This window comes from Phocoena sinus, chromosome 20, assembly GCF_008692025.1.
Source record: "Phocoena sinus isolate mPhoSin1 chromosome 20, mPhoSin1.pri, whole genome shotgun sequence".
In the NCBI taxonomy this organism is placed as follows: Eukaryota; Metazoa; Chordata; class Mammalia; order Artiodactyla; family Phocoenidae; genus Phocoena; species Phocoena sinus.
Genome location: NC_045782.1, coordinates 8,366,127 through 8,386,247, shown reverse-complemented (window position 1 = coordinate 8,386,247; position 20,121 = coordinate 8,366,127). Strand labels below are relative to the sequence as shown.

The following is a 20,121-nucleotide window of genomic DNA, read 5'->3' as shown; positions in this document are numbered from 1 at the left end:
CGGACTCTCAACCACTGCGCCACCAGGGAAGGCCAGGACTTTTACTTTTTTGTTGTTTTGCTGTTTTGGTTTTCCTTTAGGTGGAAGGACAGTAAGTAGGCAGGGACGGCACCTGCGGTACCCAGGTACTTGGTACTACTGTACGTGCGGATTAACCTCATGGGTGTCAGCCTAACAGCTCCTGTCCTGGCTCTGGACCCAAAATATACTACTGGGACCCGGTAGGAGATAATCCACTACCCTTTGTCGCCCCTGACGCAGCAGCTGACACACCCACCCCGCTCCTTCCCAGAAGGACTGGCCCCCCTGAGGCAGGGGAAGATGGGAACAGGTGAGCTGCCTGTCCGGTGGGATGAGTCAGGACCAGCCTCAAGAGTGAAGAAGACCTAGTGGCCTGGGGGCAGGGGTGCTCACTGTGTCCCTGGAAGCGGGGCAGGGGAGGCTGGTGGCCTTGGTCTCTGAGACAAACAGGAGCTAGCTTCTTCCCTCCCCCACCCAGGCTTCCCAGGGCCTATGGTGTGACAGCCTCCCCCATGCAGCACCCCACCCCCTCCCAGCAGAAGCCTGGGACTGGCTCTGTCACCAGAGGTGTCATTTCCCAGCTGTCCGGGGGAGGTGAGTGAACTGGGAGTGTGTGTTGGGTGTGGGGACCCAGCAGATCTAAGATAAGATGCGCTCAGCTCCCTTCCCCTCCCAGGAGCCGCCACTTCCCTGGTCCTTGGGCACTGACACAGAAGTTCTGGGTGGCTCAGCCTATGTGAAAAGGAAGAAAAGAGCAGCTTCCCTGATGGTCTCAGATGATGCTGTGGGAGACTAGCTCTTGCTTTTTGGCCCTGAGATTACTTTACTTTCTAGCCAGAGAACAAAGACGCCAAATTCCAGGCTTTTGAGTTCAAAAGCCTCAGGGTCTGGGTCTCAGACAGGTAAGGTTGGAAGGAGGTACAAACAGGCAGCGCTCCCCACCCACACCATGCCCCGACACCCTATGCTAGCAGGGGAGAAGCTAGTGGAGGACCAGACACAATGATAGACATGGGTGTAAGAGTGATCCTCATTCCCCAACGGCCAAGTCCAGGGGACATGGAAGGGACGGAACCCAGAATACACTGGGGGAGCCAAGGCCATGCGGTGTGGCTTGGAAGGCTGGCACATTGCCATTGCTCTTGGATCCTGGGGGCAGCAGCAGCAGAACAGAAATGAGAGCACATGGACCCATGGAGGTGGGGACCCAGGAGGGTTTATCCCCAAGAGAGGATGCGCAGCTCACCGAGCAGCCCTCCCCACCCACCCCACCTATGCTGTGGTGCTAGGGAACTCCCCACATTTACATCAATGGTGGAGGCAGGAGAAGAGGTGGGGTGGGGGAGACCAGGTGAGTTCACCTGGGAATGACTAAGAGAATGTTTTCTGCAAGCAGCTAGAAGGGAGACCCAAAATAGAGGTAAATTGAACTAAAGAGAAATAAAGTAATATATTTGCATAACTGAGATCGTAGCTTCTACATTTACCTGCTTCTGGGAGTTGGTAGCCAAATTTCCAGGCTCCACTCCCAACGCTCATTCAAAAGATGTGCGAGGGGGCCAAGCACCTCCAATGATTCTGACGTAGGCGGCATGGCAGAGACCTTTAATAAAGGTTTAATAAAGGTTTTCTTTTATTGCTTTTTCTTCTTCTAACAACTGACTTCAAAGTTGGGGTGGAAGGGAGCTGGGTCATTGCCCCACTGACTCATGAACTTGCTCCATCCACATGAGTCAAACTTGACCAAACTAGTAATTAATTTCAGAGACCTTGTGTGTCCCTCAACACAGCATGTACAGAAAAAGCCTTCTAATTAGGAGGAGAATCATGCCCCTGGGAGGGCTGCATGGAATGGGGACCAAGGGCCTAGCCTCCCTCACAATCGGCTACTCAAACCCTGTGACCTCTGGCTCGACCCTCCAAACTGGAAGGCTCAGGGCTGCCTGCCAATCCCTGGGCTCCTGGAGGGAAGGGAAACTACCGGGTACCTACTGCATGTGAGGAGCTTTACATGGATTGCCACCCACATTCAGTGTCCTAATTACGCAAATAATATGACTGCATTCTCCTCAAAAAATATTAAAGCACTAGACATAAAACTGAGGTTCCCTTGGACACCCCCCACTTCATCTTCATGTTTTACTTTCTGGAAGTTTTCCTGTGTCCTCCTTTTGGGGGAAAAAAACGTTTTTTGTTATATTTATTTTTTTCCATTACTCTTTATCCTTAAATAAAGATGGACGTTGATTACTTTTTTAATTTCCAAAGTGCAATATCTTCTCATATCTCTCTGCATCTATATTTTTTAAATGCAGTATTATATTGTAACCCAAGAAATAGGTAACAATCAAAATTCAAAAGGTACGAAAGAACGTACAGCGAACCTTTGTCCTGAGCCACCCAAGACCCCTATTCCACACAGCTGCTGTTTCAGTCTTGTAAATCCTCCAGATTGGTTGGTGCAGAGACACAGACATAGATACTTCTTTTCTCTTTAAAAATACAAATGCTAAAAAAAAAAAAACAACAAATGCTAACAGACTATATGCATTGTTTCCCCTTCTTTTTTTTTAACTTTCCAATTACAGAGTTTTTTTCTTTTTTTCTCGTGCTTCCTATTTTCTCAATTTCTTTGATAGGCTTTTTAATATCTGGGAGGAATATATGGAAGGAGTCTCTCTCTTTTCATTTTGGAGGCTTTCCTTAAATGTCTGCTGGTCGTTGGCTCTCTGTTAATATCTAATAGGGAGCCAGCAAGAAGCCGAGTGGAAGGTGTGTGTGTGTGTGTGTGTGTGTGCGCGTGCGTGTGTAGGGGGAGGGCACTCATTGACTGTCGGCTTTGCTGTAGGACAGTGAAAGCCTTTTTACACAGACCCCCAAATGTTGACAGGTGGCAGGCTTTCTCTGGGGCCGTTCAGTTTTTTGAGAGAATATCCTCCATTCTCCATCCCTGTCTTGTATGGGTGTGGGTTGGGAGGGCAGGGTGGGAGTTCCTATTTCTAGCTTCAAGCCTCACCTCTGCTGCGCCTGGGGTCCCCAAGTCCAAAGCCTCCCCAAAAATGAGTGTGTGGAGGGTTGGTGTGTGTGACTCAGATGTGAGAGGTGAGGGAGACCCAGGGGTCTCGACACCCTGAACACAGGCTCTCGGCCACCCTCTGTGTTCAGCCAGGCCCTGACCCAGAGTCTAGGGACCTCCAGGATCTTGGAGCATCATTTCTTGTTCATTCTGTCACCACCCTTAGGCCACTGTCCAGCCTCTAAAGCCTGTTGGAATCTTTTTCTCCACGGCTGTCTTCTCTCCGGGTCTTTGTCCGTGTACATACATGCCTCTCTGACGCCTCTCCTGTTATCCAGTTCAGTTATGGAAGGGAGAGAAGACAAATACTCGTTTACATGTCTTCCATGTTTAGCCAGAAGTCTCACCACAGTTTATTTAACTAGTCCCTCAAGGACCAACTTTGGATTTTTTTTTTCTGTTTTTTTTCCGACCGCTCCTTGCAGAATCTTAGTTCCCTGACCAGGGATGGAACCCGTGCCCCCTGCCTTGGGGGTGTTGGAGCCTTTAACAACTGGACCACCAGGGAAGTCCAAGGACCAGCTTTTAGGTTGTTTCCAATTTTTCCGCTGTTACAACAGTGCTCTTAGGAACATTGTTGTAAATACCTCCCACCATCAGTCAGCCCTCAGGACAATCCTGTGAAGTAGGTATCGGCTTGATTTTACATTTGGGGAAACCTAGGCCCAGAGAAATGCCTTGATGGGATCTTTTATCAAATTGGTTAGTCAGTGTTTTCTTTCATATATAGAATAAATATCTCTTAATTTTTTTTTCGTATGCAACATATTATAGTACATAAACTGATATCTTTTTAATCTGTGTAGTTCTCCCTTCTCAGGTACCAAGCACAGCGCAGAAGCCAGGCAGGCACATGAATAATGAATGATGGTGAACCGCGGTCTCAGTGAGGAGTGTTTTAAAGGAGAGCCCAGCACAGCAGGCCTGGGAGGCCTCCTGATCCCATACCCTCACTCTGCAACCTTCCGTTCATTATTCATTAGAAATTCACTGGGGTTAACAAGCTCCTCTATCAAACACTTGCTGAATTGAGTCAACTGATCTGGCCTGACAGCCAGGAGTTTCAGGTTGTGGTCCCAGATCTCCCTATCTGCATGATGACCTCAAGTGAATAGCTTTCTGCTTGGGCCTCATCTTCCTCATTTGTTAAATGAGGGCTCTTTCACTCTCAATGCCGGGCACCGTGCTGGCACCAGTGGTTAGGACTCTGCTCATTCACTGCTGAGGGCGCAGGTTCAATCCCTGGTCGGGGAACTAAGATCCCGCAAGCCAAGTCGTGCGGCCAAAAACAAAAACAAAACCCACAACACATCATGTTTGTCAATTATACCTCAATAAAGCTGGAGGGGAAAAAAAAGCACCCACCACGATCTTTGACGGACGTAATGATCAAGACACTTGCCAACACAGCTCAGACAGATTTAAACCAGAAAGGAGGCTCTGAGGGCTCACATGACTGGAGTGTAGCTGGAAACAGCAGGGTCCAGGTGCTCATGTGATGTCATCAGGGATCTGGTTCTCTGTTTCCAGCCCTGCTGGCCTTTGCCTTAGCTTCATTTCCAGACAGGGAACAGAAGCAGCTGCAGGCTCACATTCTTTTAAAATGTTAGTTAAAAAAAAAAAAATGAATGGGGTTCAAAATTCCAAAAATTCAAAAGAGCATATGGAGAAAGTCTCTCTCTCACTCTTTTCTCCCAGCCCTCCAGCTTCCACCTCTCAGCCCCAGTCCTCCCAGTAGTTTCCCTCCTTCCAGAGATGCTCTGTGCACATAGCTTTCCACCTTTCTTTACACAAATGGAAGAACACCACACGAACTGTTCTGTAACTTGCTTTTGTCACTTAAGTATCTTGGAGACTGTTCCATAACCGTGTATAAGGTTTGCTTTCGTCCTGGCTGCAGTGTTACGTGGTAATGCAGTTTAACCAGCTTCCTGTTGACAGACATTTGCTTCCAATCTTTTGCCACTACAAGCAAAGCTGCAAGGAATAATCTACACATCCCCATTCTACCTGTGTGAAAATCTGAAGGGCTAATTCCTAGATGTGAAAGTCCTAGGTCAAAGGGTATGGGTCCTTGTGATTGATTTTGATTTTGATGGAATATTGCCAAATTGCTCTCAGGTGGATGTGTTACCGCCACCAACAAACAGGTGAGGCTTGTTTACTTAAACCCAACACCCTCTTCAACTCTCTATGAAACTTCTTGGTCATTGAGTGTAAGTTAGGCATGATTTGCATCTGTCTTATGCTGAATGAAGTCAGGCATCCCTTCCTATATTTGAGAGTTCTTTATATTTCCTTTTATATTTCCTGTTCTGCGAAATGTCTGTACAGTTTTTTGTACATTTTTATTGGGTTGTCGGTGTTTTTCTTACAGATTTGTAGGACATTTTTATGTATCAAAATTAGCTCTTTCTAATACGAGTTATGAATATTTTTCTTTAGATTTTCATTTGTCTTTTAACTTTCGCTTTTTTTTAACCACGCATACTTTTAACATTTTAAATACAGATTTAAATATATCAGTCTTTTATGACTTCTGCATCTTGTTTTCATACTTATGTCTTCCCTACTCCAAACTATTTACTTCTGTGGTATTCTTACCAGAAATGCATAACCTCAATCTAACTAATCACGAGGAAACTTTGGACAAATCCAAATTGAGGGACATTCTGTAAAATAACTCACCAGTACTCTACAGATGTGTCAAGATCATGAAGGGGAAAAAAAAGGGACTGTCTCAGATTGGAAAAGCCTAAGGAGACATGACAACTAAATGCAACGTGAAATCCTGGATTAGATCCTGAGTCAGAAAAAATGCATTAATGGGAAAACCGGAAAAACTCAAATATGACTTGTAGATTAGTTAACAGTATTGTATCAACACTAATTTCCTGGTTTCCATAATTATACCATGGCTATGCAAGATGTGAACATCTGGAGAAGCTGGGTGAAGGGTATACGGGACATTTGTACTGTTTTTGAAACTTTTCTGTGCTCTAAAATTATAAGGTATTGATCCATATTTTCCCCCCAATGGCTACTCAGTTGTTCTAATAAACTTTATTGACTAATCCCTTTCCCCACTGATTTTTAATTTTTTTTACTTTTAAATTATAAAAAATACATAAAACTTACCATCTTAACCATTTTTAAGTGTACAATTCAGTAGTGCTAAGTACATTCATATTGTTGTACAACCAATCTCCAGAACTGTTTTCATCTTGCAGAACTGAAACTCTCTACCCATTAAACAACTCCCCCTTTTCCTCTCCCCCGGCTCTCGGCAACCACCGTTCTACATTCCGTCTCTGTGACTTTGAGCCTCTACTCTTGGTCCCTCATATAAGTAGACTCGAGCAGTATTTGTTTTTTCATAACTGGCTGACGCTGATTAACAAGCCACTAATTTCACAATAAAATGAAAACCTATTTTTGATGCTAATTGGCAAAGCCTCGGGTGGTGGCTAAGAGATAGATAGTTGAGGTGCTTGTAGTAAGTACTTCTGGAGCGTGAAGGAATTGAGGCACAGAGAGGTTTAGTGACCTGTTGGTGATCACACAACCAAGGAGAGAGGGTGCACGTTAACCCCAGGATTGGCTCCACAGCTCGCTTCTGGTCTCTGCCCCAGGCTGGGGATCACAGAAGAGAGCCAAGGCATGGAAACCAACAGCATCTGGGTGATGTCTGAAGAGGTGGATGAAGTCACCCAAGGAGTAGTGACCACCGGCACTTAAGAAGCAAGCAGAGGGCGACAACCCAGTAATATGTCCCCAGTGACTGGCCAGCTCTGGGTTCTCAGTCAATATTCATTAGCTGAGCCTAAAAAGGAGCAGCCAGAACAGGGGGAGGTAAGCCAGGGGAACTAATTTCAGAAATGAAGGGAGAACAAATTTCAAATGAGGGGAGTGGTCAGCATATTGGAAAGAGATCAAACTCTAGTCTGAGAGGGAACCTCTGGATTTAGGAACAAGGAAATCATTGGTGATGAGAGGTTTCTTGGGATTATTGCAGGAGCAAGAAAGTGCTGGTAAATGTTTAACAACCCACTTTCCAAAAAAAGTATGCATTTGTGTATGTACATAAGTTTATTATAAATTTTACTGATATAAAGGATATGTAACCGAATCCACAAATAATAAAATGTACAATTTTTTTTATTGTAAATGCTATTCTGTATCCATGATTTCATAAATGGAGTTATAGCCTAAGTACAAGTGCAGTTCCAACGTGAACGTTCGTTGATGTTTTCATTTACGTTTTTGAGTAAGACAAAAATGAAACACACGATATGCTGAAACCTCACAGATTCCTCAATGACTTGAGTGATTTCTTTGCTGAAACTGACAACAGTTTTCAAATCCTGGAATGTATCCTCAACTTTCTGTGCTATTCACAGTATAACAGCCTATAGACATGACATTTCAAGATTCTTTTTTTTTTTTGGTACGCGGGCCTCTCACTGTTGTGGCCTCTCCCGTTGCGGAGCAACAAGCTCCGGACGCGCAGGATCAGCGGCCATGGCTCACGGGCCCGGCCGCTCCGCGGCATGTGGGTTCTTCCCAGACCGGGGCACGAACCCGTGCCCCCTGCATTGGCAGGCGGACTCTCAACCACTGCGCCACCGGGAAAGCCCAAAGATTCTTTTTTTTTTTTTTTTTTTTTGTTTGTTTTTTTTTTTTTGTTTTTTTTGCGGTATGTGGGCCTCTCACTGTTGTGGCCTCTCCCATTGCGGAGCACAGGCTCCGGACGCGTAGGCTCAGCGGCCATGGCTCACGGGCCCAGCCGCTCTGCGGCATGTGGGATCTTCCTGGACTGGGGCATGAACCCGTGTCCCCTGCATTGGCAGGCGGACTCTCAACCACTGCGCCACCAGGGAAGCCCCCCAAAGATTCTTTTTAAATTAATTAATTAATTATTTTTGGCTGCGTTGGGTCCTTGTGGCAGTGCGTGGGCTTCTCATTGTCGTGGCTTCATGGCTTCCCTTGTTGCGGAGCATAGGCTCTAATGCGTGTAGGCTTCAAGAGTTGTGGCTTGCAGGCTCCAGCGCTCAGCCTCAGTAGTTATGGCACATGGGTGTAGTTGCTCCGCGGCACGTGGAATCCTCCTGAGCCAGGGCTCGAACCCGTGACGTTGCAAAGGTCCACCTTTTTTTCCTCGTGGACAACCTGCTCCCTTTTTTCCCTGCTCCAGCCACACTCGAGGACCTCACTCAAACAGCTCCTGAGAAGCAGCACTCCTGCCACCTTCGGCAATTTCATCACTCCTTCGTAGCATCTGTAAATCGCCTCTGCAGCTTTTATAACAATTTAGAACTAAACTACTCTGGGAGTACCACACACTTCTGTCTCTTTCCATGAGCCGCAATACCTGTGATGGCTGAGGATCAAACATCTACTCCCTCAGTGCCTACTACAGCATACAGTACTAGTATCCATAAAGAAGCGCTGCCAGAAAACAGAACTAGTAAAAGGTTATCTATGTATAGGAATCACCTGCAGGGTATCACCAGAAAACATCTCCTTGCATGTGTTTTTGCTTGTTTAAAACGACCTGAGGCCTCCCTGGTGGCGCAGTGGTTGAGAGTCCGTCTGCCGATACAGAGAACGCGGGTTCGTGCCCCGGTCCGGGAAGATCCCGCATGCAGCGCGGCGGCTGGACCTCTCAACCATAGCCGCTGAGCCTGCGCGTCTGGATCCTGTACTCCGCAATGAGACAGACCACAACAGTACAACGGTGAGAGACCTGCGTACCGCTTAAAAAAAAAAAAAAGAAAAAAGGCCTGGACTCCACCTTTTGAAACTGAAATGTACGAACAAACCTTTCCCAACACACAACAACCCTTCTCTTCAAAATGTGAGCTTGCAAATAAATATACTCACCCCATGACAAGACCAAACTTTCGACTCCCGTAGTTTCCACAACACCTAACAGCGCGTTTCAATAACTACTTTTTGAACGTATTCTTACTATAAACTACCAAGCAAAAACAGGGTACTCTTACTTACACTACTGACTGAAGACAGAAGCTTCAACAGGTTCTTAAAAGAAAGATTCCACTACAAGGAAACTGAAGTGGAACACACAACTCTTTCCTGCAGTGCGAAATTAAAGATTCGATACTAATACTGCCAGAAAAAAACCATGGCAAATACGGAAAACCCACTCCTCAAAACCCCAAGGACACATAACATGTCATTAAAAACTTAGAAAATAACATTAACCAGCACTTACTACCGCAGTATTTAACATATGTCTAAGAATCACCGCTTTACAACCTCTTCAAAGGAAAAAAAAAAAAAAAATCCCAAGCTTCCTCTTGTCAAAAAAAATTTAATCACTAACAAATCCCTGTACTCCAGACACGAATAACGCCGCATAACCCTACACGCCCATTTTTTCTTCTCAGTAAGTACACCACACCACTAAAAACAGTTAATTGCTACCCATGAAAAAAACCCTACACCGAAAAGTAAGATCGTCAGAAAGAATCAGAGAGGAGCAATCAGGATGTTGCAAAGCCTGATTACGCACAGCCGTTAATCACGAAATCATGCGTGCTCCAATCATCATATTCTATTCTGTTCTCCAAAAGGAGAAACAGGTAAGGATTATCCTACCTGACGATACAGAAGACCCTGGAGCATTCACTACTCTGGGAAAAAGATTCCACTTTGAGCGAGGGTGAGAACCCAACACGTTACCCTGAGCAACCTAAAGCTATCTAGGTTCTTCCAATTCTGTTGCTACATTTATTTGCAGATGTTATAAAATATATTTTTGCATTGGGCGTCAAAAAAGCATAGGCTAATTCCTCCCAGAACGCTCCACTCACTTAAGAGCCTGCTGTCCTACCCCGCCGCCTCACTTTATTTACATATCTCCGCCCACTCCCTTCCGCCAGAAATCTACCGTAATAACCAAAATAAAAGCGACATCTAGTATCTTAGAGTGCAAGGCTGTTCCGTTTCTATAGTAGATTAGCCACCCCAATTTTCTCCTGAAATTTTTAAGTCTTGATCTATCTTTTTTTTTTTTTTTTTTGGCCACGCTGCGCGGCATGCGGGATCTTAGTTCCCCGACCAGGGATCGAACCCGCGTCCCCTGCAGTGGAAGTGCAGAGTCCTAACCACTGTACCGCCACGGAATTCCAGTAAGTCTTGATCTTACCCTCAAATATATTTTTTTACGAAGAACTGTAAACAAAACTCGTAACTCCAGACCCGAGAGACAATTACCCTAACACTGACATCCTCCACCAAATGCAGTTTTAGGGGGAGGGCTGAAGTCTATGGTTTCCTTCTTCCAGGAACAGTGAGTGGTCCCTCGCTTCTCCAGCCTTCATCCCTACTTCCAGTCACGAAGGTATCAGAAAGGTTTCTTTTTCAGCCCAAAGACGCTGATGAATAATGCTATTTCGGTGACGGCTGGGATGGCACTATGGAAGGTAGGTGATAGGTTCAGGGTCCCTTCCAATAAAAATATCCAAATCCCCAAGCCAGCAATCCCACCCCCAAAGTGTAGGAGTGGGGGACCTCAAAAAGACCACGGGATGTTGAGTGGATCTGATATCTTATACATGGAGTAAAGGGCTGGGTAGGGGAAACCTTCAGATTTAAAGTAAACCGTCCTTCCCCGTCCTCAAACATTGGGTGCTACCATACCTGCAGAAGACAAAAATGTACCAGTACGTGGTGCACTCCCAACGCTCAAATATGAAGAAAGATAGGGCCACAGATGCACTACAGTGAGCCCCAATGGCTTGGGAACGCACCAGAGTCAAGGAAAGCCTTTGGATCAATAGGTAGTGATGGGCCAGAAAAGGCCAGTGGTGGGACTGGCATCTGCATTCTGGTCCACCTCCTGGAGAGCAGGGCACCTCTTGCCCCCTTTACCACACTGCAAAGGCCAGAGCCAGCAGCCCTGACTTCTGAGTTTTAGGACTGCCATGTGAGTGGAGGCCAGAACTGAGCCTGCACAGCTGGGGCCCCAAGCTACCGCCACCCCATATCTATCAGGTGAAGTAGTAGGCTCCCCACCTACTCCAAGCACACGGGAATGCTCACAGTGACATTATACACCCTGCTAGAATCACTCTCCAGCACCCTGGTCCTCCCTGTCCACTATCCCAGTGTCAAGAGCCCTCCCTGATCCATCTTCCTCAGTCTCTTCTGCATTCCCATAGTGCTTCACATCTTTACACATCCTATGGTACAGTGCTTATCGCACTGAATTACAGATGTCTGTCTGTGTGTCTGCCTCTTCCTCAAGATAGAAAACTGTGGTTTACTCCCATTTTCAGATCTCCAGTGCCTGACGCATAGCAGGAGCTTAACAAATGATCAAAGATTGTATTAAATCTTCTACGTTACCTAAGAAGATCTCTCAACTGGAGGGATTCTGTTTGCCTGCTAGGGCAAACACCACTGTGCCAGAAAGGCCTAGTTAGGTGGCTGAAGGGCGTTAAGATGGAAATGGGTCGTACAGGAAAGGTGCACAAGTAGAAAGGATACAGATGAGGCTCTGGGTGCTGTTGAACATGGAAACTCCTGAGAAGAAACCGGCCAGCTCCACTGCAAAGAGGGCCAGGGTGACAGACAGCGCTGCCACCAGCCTGCAGAAAGAAGGGAGCTGGCTTAGGCCTTCTGGCCTTTTTCTAACACCCCTTCACTCCCACTACTGCTTAATTCTGACCACCCTGCCCCAAGTGCTCACTGCATGTCCTGCTTTTCATACTCCTCAGGGGTGAACTTGAGAGGCAGGCAGGCCTGGATGTTGCTGTCCTGGGGAACAGGGCAGAAAGAAAGAGAAGTTGAAAGAGGGTCGGGCGGCGGATGGCGGGGGAATGGGAGGACCCCACCGGGTAAGGCCCCGGGGGAAAAGGTGCGGTAGGGCTGGGACCACCCCAAGGTGGGAAGGAGGGCGAGAGGAGGGGGCCATGGGTCTTACCCGCGACCAAAACAAGGTGATGACGACCACCAAATGCGCCAGGAGCGTCAGAAAGCGAGAGGGCACGAGTCCCGAGATCCGACCCATGGTCCCCTGGGTAAGGGTTACCTCCTGGAGCAGAGGCCGTGGTCTCTGGGACTGGAAGCTCAGGGAGAGCCACTCCTCAAGTCTCCCAGGCTAGCCTACAAAAATTCGACGTACTCCGCCCTCCCACTCGCGCTGGTGCCGCCCAGTTGCCTTGGTAACCGCATAAGCGGGGGCTACGACGGGAATCTCTGAGAATATCGCGAGAGCAGTAAATTATCGCGCCGCCGAGAACCCCCAGAGGATCGTGGGTACGGGTCCTCTGTACCTCATCCCGGCCGGGTGCGGACAGCCAGCCGCCTCCCCGCGCGCAGCCGAGCTGTCGGCACCTGAGAGTGTGCGGCGGTGGCGCGGTCCCGCACTGCCGACTCTGCCCGCGCAGCCACGGCGAACGGAAACCCGTCCTGCCTAGCCCGGGACACTCCTTCCTCTCCGGATGCCCATGCCGGGAGCCGCCCGGCCCCCAGCCCCCGCTGCGCTGCCCAGGACGACCCTCCGGATACCACTGTCACCGCCACGCCGGCCTTAGGGCATCGCCATGCCTGAGGCCTGGACACTCTCTTTTCTTCCATCCTCCGCATCCGTTTAGCTTCCACCTGCCCTGAGTACACAGCAAGTCAGTATGGTGTTGGCACCTGGGAAGGGAGTCATCATCAAAAGAGGACCAGCATTGGCATCCCAAGATGCCATGTTTATTTTTAACATGGACATTCTTTACTTCTGGTCAGTGTGCCCTTTTCTTTAATAAAGCAGATGTACAATGTATGTTTGATAGGCCACAAACAGGCTGTTTTAGTTAGCATAAAATTCAAGTTAGGGGCTTCCCTGGTGGCGCAGTGGTTGAGAGTCCGCTTGCCGATTCAGGGAACACGGGTTCGTGCCCCGGTCCGGGAAGATCCCACATGCCGTGGAGCCTGCGCGTCCGGAGCCTGTGCTCCACAACGGGAGAGGCTACAACAGTGACAGGCCCGCGTACCGCAAAAACAAACAAACAAACAAAAACAAACAAAAATTCAAGTTAACTCACGTTTAAGCCAGAATGACTTCCCCATACCTCAATATGTGAACATTTCTTTTATCACCACTGTTCATCTCAGTGCTTCTAGGAGGGTCTAAACTACAAACCCTAGAGGCATTTTTTATTTCTTCATTCATTCATTCAACAGATATTCATTGACTAGCTATAAGTCCCAGGCACTGTGCTGCGCTCATGTTCTTGAGGAACAAGTCAGAAGTGTCTACCTTCCTGGGGTCAGAGAGATCAACGACAAACAGGCAAACAAATAATATATCTGCATGATAATAAGTGCAGTAAATAAAAATTTTTAAGGGAAATATTAGAATAATGTGATCAAGGAAAGTTTCTTTGAAAATGGGTCATTTGTTCTTAAACTTTGTTTTAGGAAATGTGGTCAAAAATGAGAGGAAATGCTTTTCTCTCTTCCAGGTCCCCAGTGTAATAAATGGATTTCCTTTTTTCTAAACCAGTGGGTGAAAAAATTCATAAGTCAAAGAGACAGTCAAAAGATGTTTCCTCAAGGTCATGAAAGACAGAGATGTGACAAAAATGGGCAAACGATAAGGTCCTGCTGTATAGCACAGGGAACTATATTCAATATCCTTGATAAACCATAATGGAGAAGAATATCTATCTATCTATCTATATACCTATCTATCTATCTATCTATCTGAATCACTTTGCTTTACAGCAGAAATTAACACAACATTGTGAAACAACTATACTTCAATCAAATAAAAAAAAAAAGATGGGCCAAATTTGACATGAGAAATTTAATGTGTGATCCTAATGGATCCTGGATCAGGAAAAAAATTTTTTTATTATAAAGGACATTAGTGGAACAACTGGCAAAATTTGAATAAGGTCTCTAGCCTAGATAATAGTACTGTATCGGTGTTAATTTCCTGAGTTTTTGATAATTCTACTGCCTTTATGGAAGAGAATGTCCTCATTAGAACTTTTCTCTGGGAATAGAAAGCCCAGGACTTCAGAGCCACCCTCCCCCAGACAGTTTATCAGGTCTGACTATTCACAGGTGAAGGAAGCACTGTCCTAGAGTGAAAGTGAGGAAAGCCCATGACCCGCTTTTGCAAGATTCTCCAAGGTCCCTGGAGCAAATAGAATGAAGAGAAGGAGTCAGCTGCATGAGGATCTGGGGAAAGAGCATTCCAGGTGAGGCACAGCAAGTGCAAAGATCCTTAGGTGGGAACAAGCCCAGCGTATTTGTTGAACAGAAAGGGAGCTAGTGTGTCTGAAGCCCATAATGGAAGGGGAAGAAGAGATCAGGGCGAGGTGGGATGGGTAGACAAGGGACATGGCCTTGCAGCCATGGGGAGGGACAGGCTCAGATTTGTATAACATACATAGATGACTTTGGTTGCAACATGGAGAATGGATTTTAAGATTTTAAGCAAAAGGTCTGTGAAGAAGCCATGGTGTTATCCAAGAAAGATAGGATGAGATTGGACCAGAGTGGAGTCAAGGAGGTGGAGTGAAGTGGAAGGAATCTAGAGATCCTTAGAAGATAAAGTCTGAACATGGGGCTGTGGGTGGATGAGAAAAAGGGAGCAGTCAAGGATGACTGTTAGATTTTGGGCTCCAGCAGCTGGAAGTTTGGGGTATTCTGCTCATAATAGCCTTCCTGCCTAGGGGACCTATAGATAGTAAGAACTGGGCAGTTACAGTTCACATTGTGAATTAGTAAACAGCAAGCATTTAGGTCTGTCCTGTCACTTTCCATGACCTTGGTTCAGGGAAGCCTGCTCTACAGTCTCACAAAAGCGAGTTTTGGAGCCACCCTGTGGCCATAGGAGGTATTGCTGGTGACCAAGTGTCCTTCCCCAGGGGGCCACTCGTCCCAGGGCTGGAACTCACATGTCCCAACATTTGAACTGGTCATAAAAGAATTTAGAAAAACATTTTTTAAATCACAGAAATATTCAAATATATGTAAAGATAAAGAAAAATAAAACCCCATTTGAAGCCTACCGTTCTGCTTCAGCAATTACCAACACATGACCAACCTTTTTTCAGCTATCCTCTCCCTCCCAGTCCCACTGGGTTATTTTGAAGCAAATCCCAGACATCACGAAATAATTCTGTCCAGGAGGAAGAAATTTCCCCCCATCTCTCTTGAGTTCTTTTAGCTGATCTAATAATTACGTTGACACAAGACATTAACAGGAGGAAAAAAACAATTTAATTCATACACAGGGAAGTCTCATAGAAATGGGACCACCGAAGTGACCAAAGCAGGCTGTTTATATATCATTGTTTGACAAAGAAATATTATTTGTGAAGATTTAACAAAGGGGCTTGTGCTAGGGGTAGCTGACTAATGAAGACATTTGTTACACAGCTTTCTTAGCCTTAAATTCCCTCATTCTGGTGATGATATAAAATTTATATTTTAAGGCAGGACAAGAGAAACTAAACATAAAATTCTCTCTGTGTGTTTGTTTGGCCCTCCTCCCTCTCTCCCTAATGTGCAGTGTGTATCTGCATTACACATTAGCCAGAGCTCCTCAAAGACAGAAGTGACTGCTCAACTGTAAAGATCAATTTCCCCCCCTTTCTTCTGATGCTAGTAGTGTAACTTTTTTTTTTTTTTAACTTCTTAAAAGAATAGCATTCTTTCCCAACTCTGTAGGGCGTCATGGTGACTTGCCGGTCACTCTGTAAGTGCTTGCCTGGACTATGTACCTCGGTGAACTTTATGTAATACATCAGTATGTCATTTTGATGTATGATCCCTTGTCTTGAAAATGGATATGACTGTGCCTTGGACTTTTAACAGGCAGCACATCATGCTTGCTTGTCTCTCTTTTTCTGGTTTTTAATCTGAGCAGTGGGTTCAGGTGTAGTCAGACTGAGGCAACCACTGTAAAGTTCCCCATCAGTTTTTCACCTGCTGGTTTAATTAATCGTCACTGCCTAGCTCCATTATTTCAAGGGGGGGTTGCAAACTGGGGATGTCCTAATTCTATCATTCCTTCTGCATTTGTCACCTGGGATTCTCCTGTAAATAAGAATGTGCCCTTATCGACTCATTATTTACCATGAGATACAGGTCATACAGGAAAGGTTGGATAAATGTGTGATTTTCATTCCATTAGTTACCAGTTTTCAGAATAATGGTTCCCCAGTATCCTCCCAAAGTGACTAATTAGTTGTTTTTAGTTGTTAGATTTTAACATCTTTTGTGTGTTTCATTGCATTGCAGTTGTTTTGCTTTTTGAGTCTCAGATTTTCTCAGTCTGGGGTCAGCACTGTCCAACAGAACTTTCCATGATGATGGAGATACTCCACATTGTCTCTGTCCAGTATGGTGGCCAGCTAGCTCCTTGTGGCTACTGAACACTTGAAATGTGGCTATTTGGACTAAGGGACTGAATTTTTAAAATTTAACTTGATTTCAATAGCCCCATATTGAATAGCCACCCTAGTGGCTACCATATGTAGCAATGCAATTCTGGACAGAATAATTTATTGCTTTCTAAAAATTGGAAACTGAAGGTTTCCCTGGTGGCACAGTGGTTAAGAATCTGCCTGCCAGTGCAGGGGACACAGATTCAAGCCCTGATCCAGGAAGACCCCACATGCCGTGGAGCAACTAAGCCTGTGCGCCACAACCACTGAGCCCACGAGCCACAACTACTGAAGCCTGAGCGCCCAGAGCCCGTGCTCCACAACAAAGAGAAACCACTGCAAGGAGAAGCCCGTGCACCGCAATGAAGAGTAGCCCCGGCTCGCTGCAACTAGAGGAAGCCTGTGCGCAGCAACGAAGACCCAACGCAGCCAAAAATAAATAAATACATTTTTTTAATGATAAAAAAATAATACAATTAGAAAAAAAAATTGGAAACTGATAGGATGAATGGAGGAGATTTCAACATCAGAGAGTACTCTGGATAGTGACACTGGACTAATCAGATCTCATTTGCTGCAGCAACTCTCTGAGCCTAGAGATCAAGTCCAGGTTCCCATTCCCTGGTACCATATTCCCTGACTCAACCTCCCCTTCTAGCAACAGTTTCCACCTCACTCCATGCTCTTCAACTACCCAGACTCCTTCCTCTACAAGCCAGTCACTTGCCCACTCTAGTACTTCTGCTAAAGCTATCCCTCACTGAGTTCACAAGTGCTTATTAAATACATACCATATTCCTGGGTGCTAGGAATGCATATTCCCTACTCTTGAGTAACTTAGAGTGTAGTAAGGGAAAAAACTGGGCAAAAAAATTAAAACGTGGCATTTTAAGTGTTACCTTGGAGGAGACACAGGAAAGACCTCCTTCCCCAGGCGGGGGAGGAATTGGGGAAGAGAGAGCTTCTCAGTTGAGTTTGGAGGGGTACATAAGGGTCAGCCAGGTAAAGAAGGACTGAGAATATTGCCGAACTCAGGTTTGGCTAAAGCCAATACTTGAGAGACAAGTGTTGGCTGGAAAGGAAAGCTTGCTTTATTCAGGAGATCGGCAACCTGGGGAGAAGGCGGACTCACGTCCAAGAACCAACTCTGAAGATTCTGCTGGACCATGAAAGTTTTTAAAGGGAGATAGGGAAAGCTAATTTCAGGTAATCATTAGGGGAGGGGGTCGTAGTCTTTGTTATCTTTCACTGTGTTCAGACTTTCTTCTGATTCGTTGGTGGTAAGGTAACAGGGCGGTGTTCCAGTAATATTGTGCTCAGCCTGAAGTTACCATCCTCCATCTGGGTGGGGGTCTTTGTTCCTTCAGATGAGCTCAAAGATATACTGTTATATACTTTTCTTGAGGAGGAACCAGGACCCTGCCCCATGCTGCTGCACTATTGTTTCTTGACTGCTCCTCCTTTGTTTCTACATTCCCTCCCTTCCTTGATTAGCAACTATTAGAATCTGCCCTTTTGGTACCCAGGGAAGGTAAGGGAGGTTGAATGAAGCCTATTTCCTGCTAATGGGGAAACAGGGCACAAGGAAAATTTGTGCCCAGGAGGGCCCCACAGGGTCCTGCTCCATTTCAGAAAGACCATCAAGCAATACCAGGGACAGTGACACAGAGACAGCTGTGACCATGGTGAGTTTGGGCGACTGTAAATAAGGCAGCAGCGTTGTCACACGGGACGGGAGGAGGCAGTGGCTGGAGAATCATGCAAGGACTAGAGAGTTATGATAACAACAACCATAATAATTGAGTGGTGATTACCAGCCATGTTCTAGTAATTATCTACTATAATCTTTACTATTTTAATCTTTACTCTTTTACAGGTAGGGACATTGAAATACAGAGAGGTTCAATAACAAGCTCAAGTTACACAACTAGTATTAGCAAAGCCTGATTATGAACGCTGGCAACCTGGTTCCGGGACCCACGTGCTTAAGAAGCACCTGGCCTTGGGGGCCCAGCCAATAAAGTAGTATTTGAACCCGAAGGTGATGGTGAAACAGGAGGGAAGGGGGCAGGGCACAACCGTTAAAAGAATGACATAGGGCTTCCCTGGTGGCGCAGTGGCTGAGAATCTGCCTGCCGATGCAGGGGACACGGGTTTGAGCCCTGGTCTGGGAAGATCCCACATGCCACGGAGCAACTAGGCCCGTGAGCCACAACTACTGAGCCTGCACGTCTGGAGCCTATGCTCCGCAACAAGAGAGGCCGCGATAGTGAGAGGCCCGTGCACCGCGATGAAGAGTGGCCCCCACTTGCCGCAACTGGAGAAAGCCCTCGCACAGAAACGAAGACCCAACACAGCCAGAAATAAATAAATAAATAAAGAAAGAAAGAAAGAAAGAATGACATAGTCGTTGAGGATATGACATAAAATGGTTAGAACCAACTAGGTCCAGAATGGCAGAAGATTCCACTTCCAGAAGACCTTGAGCCTCATTATAGGCTCACTGTAATACATTAGCATATGCTAAATAACACCCACAGGCGCCATGGCAGTTCCCAGGCCAACCATAAAAGTACAAAAAATGGCAGTGGCCCAATTCCTGGAAATCCCCGCCCTTCCCTAAATAGTTGGAATAATCCTCCCACTTGTTAGCCTATGAAATTACCCAGCCCATAAAAACTAACCACCCTATGTTTTGGCAGCTCTCACTTTCTGAGATGGCCCACGTTCCATTTATGGAGTGTGTATCTCTCTCAATAAATCTACTTCTTACCTATCACTTTGCTTCTTGCTGAATTCCTTCTGTGCTGAGACAAAAAGAACCTGAGCTTCATAAGTCCTGAGAGGAAGTGTGTGTTTTCAGCTGGAAGACTGTGGGTTTGAGTCCCCTCCTAAGCCAGAGATTGTGGATTCGAGTCCCATCTGAGGTGCGACTGGATTCCAGTCTCACCCAAGGTGCGGGGTTTCAGAAGGATGACAGGGTCAAGTGAAGGTGTCCAGCAGGCCCTAGACATCTGAATCCAGAGGCTTCATTGGGATTGGGAGTGGGATTCAGGAGTCCTCAGCACACAGGTGGTGGCTGACTCCAGGGTAGGTGTGTAGCATGAGGACACAAGACAAAACTCCTAGCAAAAAGGACAGAAAAAGAGACTAGGGGGGAGGGCGAGAGGCTAGGGGAAGGTCAACAGACAGCAGCGTCCTGACAACCAAGGCAGAAGGCTCTTAAAAGATGTTGCCAAGTCAATTAAGGCCAGGCTCCTCAGCGGGCTTTGACTTGTCCCTGGTCCCTGATAACTTTCGGGATGGCCCTTATGCAAAAAGTGCAGGCATTTGGCTTGGAAGGAGTGAGAGACAGCCTGACTTCTTTCACCATATTGGCCCCTTGAACTCCTCTTACCCTTCAAGAAGCAAATGGGGTGTCTCTGCAAGCTTCTGGTATCACTCTTCAGAAGTTCCCAGCTCTGGCTCACCTGGGGAGCTTCAAAAGATACCTACATTTATGGCGATGGAAATCAGAACAGTGGTTGCCTCTGGGAAGGGACATGATAGAACCTTCTAGGGTGAAGGAAAGGTCTTCTTTCTTTGTTCTTTGTCAAAACTCAC

The 20,121-nt window shown here is 46.3% G+C and overlaps 1 protein-coding gene and 1 non-coding gene across 2 annotated transcripts; both read right to left on the bottom strand.

Moving 5' to 3' along the window:
• Positions 1-9,409: 9,409 nt before the first annotated feature.
• TMEM107 (transmembrane protein 107) lies at positions 9,410-12,257 on the bottom strand. The gene is made up of 5 exons (XM_032617951.1): positions 12,048-12,257; positions 11,814-11,881; positions 11,612-11,712; positions 10,763-10,859; positions 9,410-10,536 (listed from the first exon to the last, which is right to left on the bottom strand). The coding sequence occupies exons 1-5, from the start codon at positions 12,132-12,134 to the stop codon at positions 10,467-10,469; spliced, it is 423 nt and encodes a 140-aa protein (XP_032473842.1). The 5' UTR covers positions 12,135-12,257; the 3' UTR covers positions 9,410-10,466.
• On the bottom strand, positions 9,589-9,725 carry LOC116746562. The gene has a single exon (XR_004347809.1). It is a non-coding gene; the product is annotated as a U8 small nucleolar RNA (small nucleolar RNA).
• Positions 12,258-20,121: the final 7,864 nt, after the last annotated feature.